The sequence below is a fragment of the Myotis brandtii genome, unplaced genomic scaffold (genome assembly GCF_000412655.1).
Source record: "Myotis brandtii unplaced genomic scaffold, ASM41265v1 scaffold120, whole genome shotgun sequence".
In the NCBI taxonomy this organism is placed as follows: domain Eukaryota; kingdom Metazoa; phylum Chordata; class Mammalia; order Chiroptera; family Vespertilionidae; genus Myotis; species Myotis brandtii.
In genome coordinates this window covers 3,549,869-3,556,229 of record NW_005354174.1, presented here as the reverse complement: position 1 = coordinate 3,556,229, position 6,361 = coordinate 3,549,869, and the positions used below count along the sequence as shown (strand labels likewise).

Below are 6,361 nucleotides of genomic sequence, written 5' to 3'. Positions count from 1 at the left end.
GAGAGAGAGAGAGAGAGAGAGAGAGGGAGACAGACAGAAGGACATGGATAGATAGACATTTGATGTGAGAGAGAGACATGTATCGGTTGCCTCCTGTATGTGCCCTGACCGGGAATTGAACCTGCGACCTTTCTGGTACATAGGTGCTCAGCCTTGTTTTTGTACCCTCATTGCAAATATCAACAGAAAAAAAAATTTAAAAAGGCAAATAATTTTTACGATTACTATGAAAATAGCTCTCGTGGACCCCTAAAATGGTCTTTGAGCTCCCAAGAAGTCTGTAGACCACACTTTTAAGAACAGTTGGCTTAGTTCTTTACATAGATTTTCTTTTGCTCTCAAACCAAATAGAGGCAAATGACTGAGGCTTTTAGCTTAGATTACTAAATGAAAGCAATACCATTACCAGAGATAATAAATCTGGTTGAGGAGTAAGTATTGAAAGAAGAAAGTGAATTTTGAGTTCCAGGGAGCTTGAGGAACATAGAAGTGGGAATGTTGACTAGTGCAACTCAGCAAGTTTTTCTGAGTATTAGGAGGCCTCACTATATATACTAGAGGTCTCACTGTACTAGTACATACTAGTGGTTGTTGAGAAGGAAGTGGGTTCAGAGAGAAGAGGACAGAAGAAGGAACCTTGGTATCAAGGACATCAGGAAAGGAGAATTTCAAGAATGATTGGTCAGCACTACCTAATGCTTTAGAGAAGTCAAATAGATTGGGGATTGAGACTTGACCATTGAGATTTGATAATGAGATTACTGGTAACTTCTGCCAGAGCAGTAGGAGCCAGATTAGAGTGCAGAGGCAGCTATTTATATTATTCTTTTAGGAAGTTTTGGAGTGAAGGGAAGAGACAACTTGGGCAATTAATTTGAGAGGTAGGTTGTACTGAGAACAATGAAAGAAAGCTGACAAGTGTGATACAGTTAAGCTTGTAGTTTGAGCTGTCTTGCTGAGAAGTGAGAAGCTGCTGAACACTGGATTGTTTGGCCAGAAAAATACATAGCTCTATGACATTTGGCATATGAACTTTTTGGTAGAGATGGGGGGTTCTTACTAATTCTTTTCTGTTTAATTGCTAGGTGTTTAGTTTGCTTCATTTGCTTTAAATGTACTCATTTTAAGAAGTTTAAAGAGATTTTTCTCTTAAATGCAGATGATTTGACTTTAATAATCTGTGATTTTCTCAGTGTGGAACTTCTGTTTTAGCTACTTTGAATCCGTGGTAACAAGTGACAAAAAAAAGTGGAATTCTTTCTCTTGTACAGAAGAGTGTATGTGCTCTCTCTCCCTCCCTCCCCCTCCTTCCCCTGATGAAGAATATTCAGGTCTCCAGAGTGAATGTGACTGGAGGCAGAGTTTGGATTATAGCCTCAAGTAGTATTTGTATGAAAAATGTTGTTGTTGTCTATTATGCTTGTATTTCTAACTTCCTTTTGTTCTTTTTTTTCTAGTCTGTTCTCTGGGGAGGCAGAAAGGGGCCGTGGAGCTGGCCTCGGCACCGGGAGAGGCTGGACTTCCTGTCTCTCTGTGCTGAATGGCTGCGATGGCGCCCGCTCTCACTGACGCAGCAGCTGAAGCACACCATATCCGGTTCAAACTGGCTCCCCCATCCTCCACTTTGTCCCCTGGCAGTGCCGAAAACAACGGCAACGCCAACATCCTTATTGCTGCCAACGGAACCAAAAGAAAAGCCATTGCTGCAGAGGATCCCAGTCTAGACTTCCGAAATAATCCTAAGGAAGATTTGGGAAAGCTGCAACCATTGGTGGCATCTTATCTCTGCTCCGATGTAACACCTGTTTCCTCGAAGGAATCATTGAAATTGCAAGGTGTCTTCAGCAAGCAGACAGTCCTTAAATCTCACCCTTTCTTATCTCAGTCCTATGAACTCCGAGCTGAGCTGTTGGGGAGACAGCCAGTTTTGGAGTTTTCTTTAGAAAATCTTAGAAGCATGAATACGAGTGGTCAAACAGCTCTGCCACAAGCACCTGTAAATGGGTTGGCTAAGAAATTGACTAAAAGTTCAACACATTCTGATCATGACAATTCCAGTTCCCTCAATGGGGGAAAACGAACTCTTACTTCATCTTCTCAGGGGGGTGAAATGGTGGCATCTGAATCAGGGGACTTGAAGGGGGGTATGACCAATTGCACTCTTCCACATAGAAGCCTTGATGTAGAACACACAACTATATTTAGCAATAATAGCACTGCAAACAAATCTTCTGTAAATTCCATGGAACAGCCAGCACTTCAAGGAAGCAGTAGGTTATCACCTGACACAGACTCCAGTTCTAACTTGGGGGGCGTCAAGTTAGAGGGTAAAAAGTCTCTTCTGTCTTCCATTCTTTTTAGTGCTTTAGATTCTGACACAAGGATAACAGCTTTACTACGACGGCAGGCTGATATTGAAAACCGTGCCCGCAGATTACAGAAGCGCTTACAGGTTGTGCAAGCCAAGCAGGTGGAGAGGCACATTCAGCATCAGCTGGGTGGATTTTTAGAGAAAACTTTGAGCAAACTGCCAAACTTGGAATCCCTGAGGCCCCGAAGCCAGTTGATGCTGACTCGAAAGGCTGAAGCTGCATTGAGAAAAGCTGCCAGTGAGACCACCACTTCAGAAGGACTTAGTAACTTCCTGAAAAGTGATTCCATTTCAGAAGAATTGGAGAGATTTACAGCTAGTGGTATAGCCAGCTTGAGGTGCAGTGAACAAGCATTTGACTCAGATGTCACTGACAGTAGTTCAGGAGGAGAGTCTGATATTGAAGAGGAAGAACTGACCAGAGCTGATCCTGGGCAGCGTCACATACCTCTGTGAGTAGAACCCATGCATAATGACATTCTTGAGAGAGGGAACACAGGAGAAAGACTTGGTGAATTCCCATCATGGGGAGAATGGGATTCTTTGTTTATAAGTACCTAGATTCCATTTGTCTTTTTTCTAATTTTAAGTAGGTGAGTGCATATACTTGTTAGTGATGAAATGGAAGATATTTCTGGTATAGTTGCTGTAGGCTAAAAGCTGCTAATTTATTTTTAAAATCTAATTTATTAAAAATAGACATCTATTTGTAAAACTGTACCCATTCTGTGAGTGAATAGATTTTTTTTGAAACTGGACATAAGTTATTTTTATAAGTTTCTATGACTTGATTTCAGAATTTGTTGCTTCTAGTAGATGGGGACAGAAATTTAGTTGACCTAGTTCACTTTGCTGGAGTTTATAGTTGGTTTAATTGAGCTTTCAGCCAAGAATGTACCCGTCTTCACTTTTAACACTTGAGGTTTCCTCTCCTTTTTAAGGACTAATAATCAGAAAATGCTCTGAGTATTTTATAGGTTACATCTAAGCACAATTCACTTTTTCACAACTTGTCTCTACCTAAAATAGCCCATCTTTGTCAGATTTGGATTTTATTTTCTCTCAGCTAAGTTAAATGTATTAGCTTATTTGGGATAAATTCTTATTGGTGTTTCCAAATCTGTTTGTTTGAAGAAAATTCTGCTTAAGCTTTGAGTGGCACTCGGTGTGGTGGAGCTCACATATTTCCCTCCTAATTCTGCATTTGGCTCCTTATGGATTAACAAGGAAGTACAGTATATAAATATATCTCCTTAAAGATAAATCAGTCTATGCCCTAACCGGTTTGGCTCAGTGGATAGAGCGTCGGCCTGCGGACTGAAGGGTCCCAGGTTCGATTCCGGTCAAGGGCATGTACCTTGGTTGCGGGCACATCTCCAGAGGTGGGTGTGCAGGAGGCAGCTGATCGATGTTTCTCTCTCATCGATGTTTCTAACTCTCTATCCCTCTCTCTTCCTCTCTGTAAAAAATCAATAAAATATATTTTTAAAAAAAGATAAATCAGTCTACTTTTTTTAAAAAACATTCTCAATCAAGGATATGTTTTTATTGATGAGAGAGAGAAACAAACATTCATGTGGGAGAGAAACATCGGTCGGTTGCTTCCCATATGCACCCCAACCAGGGATTGAGCCTATAACCTTGGTATGTGTCCTGACCAGGAATCGCACCTGCAACCTTTTGGTGTACAGGACAACACTCCAACCAACTGAGCCACCTGGCCAGGGCAGTCAGTCTATATTTTATCTACTTAAAAGTGCTAAACTTGTGAAAAAGGGAAACATGATAATTTGGAAAAGATGGGCAGGATTGTTGACTAGCAAATCCTCTCTCATTTCTACTTTGGGTAGGGATTTTATAAAGGTTGGATTACTAGAGAAGGCTCAAATAGGTGGCTATGTTGGAATAATTTTTTTTTCCTTGCCTGTAGTAAAAAGGTAACTAAGATTTTCACTGGAGACTTAATTGAGACAGCTGTACTTTGAAGTAAATTTCCTTTTTTCTTAAATGGATTACTAGTTTACATCACCTTGTGAATATTTGTGGCATTATCCCTACTGACTTTGCTGCATGAACCATTGCTTCAAAAAAACCTTAGTTAATGTTAGCCTATCCAGTTTGGCTCAATGGATAGCGTGTCAATATGCGGACTGAAGGGTCCCGGGTTTGACTCAGGTCAAGGGCACATGCCTGGGTTGCAGGCTTGATCCCCAGTAAGGGGGCGTGCAGGAGGCAGCCAATCAATGATTCTCTCATCATTGATGTTTTAGTCTCTCCTCTCTTCCTCTCTCTGAAATCAATAAAAATATGTTAAAAAAATCTTAGTTAATGTTGAATTTTTTTGTGTTTTAGAGTAATTTCATATAACAAATACTGTAGTTGAAGCATGTTACGTTTCATGTGCTTGTTTTGTGTATTTGAGAAAATAATCTAGAAGCTTACTGTTTTCAGTATACCTTGTATTGAAAAAGTTTTTAAGTTTTGGTAATGTGGGTAACTTCTAATCCAGTGAAATAAAAATAACTAAGAGAGAACTTTTTTTATTCCATGGGATAATCTAGTGATTTGAAAAGACCTTAGTCTATTCACTCACTACTTAGTTCTGGGCCTTCTCATATAATGAATGGTTTGTTGATTTGGAAGAGTGTGAAGTACAAGGACAGTTCACATATTTTAGGGATCAGTTGAACCCACTTACAATTTAAGTAAGAAAAATATGGAGAACTAAAGATACTGTGAAGTAAATATACTTTTGTACATTTTTATGTAATTGAATCACAATTAAAAGCACCAATACACCACTACTTCAAAGATCTTGTTGAGCAAGGCTAACAGAATGACTCCTAATGCAAGTATCTAGCCAGGTGTTTTATTAGGGGGCGTGCAGGAGATATATACAGAGAGAGAGAGAGAGAGAGAGAGACAGAGAGAGAGAGAGAGAGAGAGATTGAGATTGATTTGTTGCTCCACTTAATTATGCATTCATTGGTTGATTCTTGTATGTGCCCTGACCAGGAATTGAACCTGCAACCAACCTTGTTGTATTGGGAGGCCGCTCTAACCAACTGAGCTACCCAGTCAAGGTGGTAGGCAGGTGTTTGTTGACCATCTGAGTGTTTTAAAGATTTTTCAGTAATTGGGCAGACAATGAGAATGGAAGTATTGCTTTGATTAAAAAAGAAAAAAAAGGGAAAGTCTTTGGATGCTGAGAAGCCTTTTCTTAGTGATCTAGTAGTCCCTTCCAAACCCCATAACCACATTTAGAATTCTTGAGTCCTAGAATAAATAAAATCGGTGAGTTTAAACTTGTTTTCCCTTTCTGATAGTCTGTCTAATATTTCACTCCTTTACTGAAGTACTTCTGCCAGAGATAAAGTTGCTCCTGTACTAAATATTTTCAGCCATGATGAAAATATTTAGTACAGGAGACTGTTGAAATGAAATGTTTTGAAATAATGCTGCTTATAAATTATAAGTGGATGGTTCTGTGAAAATTGCAAGCCTTCACTAAGAATTCATTTGTTTTTTCTTTTCTAACTCTTAAGAGGAAAAACTAAGTCCTAGACCAGTGATGGCGAACCTATGACACACGTGTCAGGTGACACGCGAACTCATTTTTTGGGGGTTGATTTTTCTGTTAAATGGCATTTAAATATCTACACTAATAAAAGAGAAACATGGTAATTGGCGTACGACCGCTACCCTTTTCATTGGCTAATCAGTGAGTATATGCAAATTAACTGTCAGCCAAGATGGCAGCCGGCAGCCAGGCACTGAAGCGAGCACGAGGCTTGCTTGCTGCAGACTCCAACATTCCCCGCCTCACTTGCCAGCCTCTCAGCTGCAAGTCTAAGCAACTATATACTATGTTGCAAATAAGAAGCTAAACAAAACCCCAGAAAAGGGCTTCCATTCAGCCGGGCTCAGACCACAACATTGTATCTATGTTTTCAGAGCTAAAGCTGGCCCAGAATAAAAAAAAAAGAGAGA

The 6,361-nt window shown here is 39.9% G+C and overlaps 1 protein-coding gene across 3 annotated transcripts in view; it reads left to right on the top strand.

The window, feature by feature from the left end:
- Positions 1-6,361, top strand: part of KANSL1 (KAT8 regulatory NSL complex subunit 1) — a 164,641-nt gene that overhangs the window by 47,993 nt on the left and 110,287 nt on the right. For all 3 annotated transcript variants that reach the window (XM_005858588.2, XM_005858590.2, XM_005858587.2), the window contains one exon: positions 1,458-2,823. In XM_005858588.2, coding sequence (XP_005858650.1) covers positions 1,541-2,823 — 1,283 coding nt within the window. In that variant the 5' untranslated portion in view covers positions 1,458-1,540. The remainder of the gene's footprint in view (positions 1-1,457; positions 2,824-6,361) is intronic.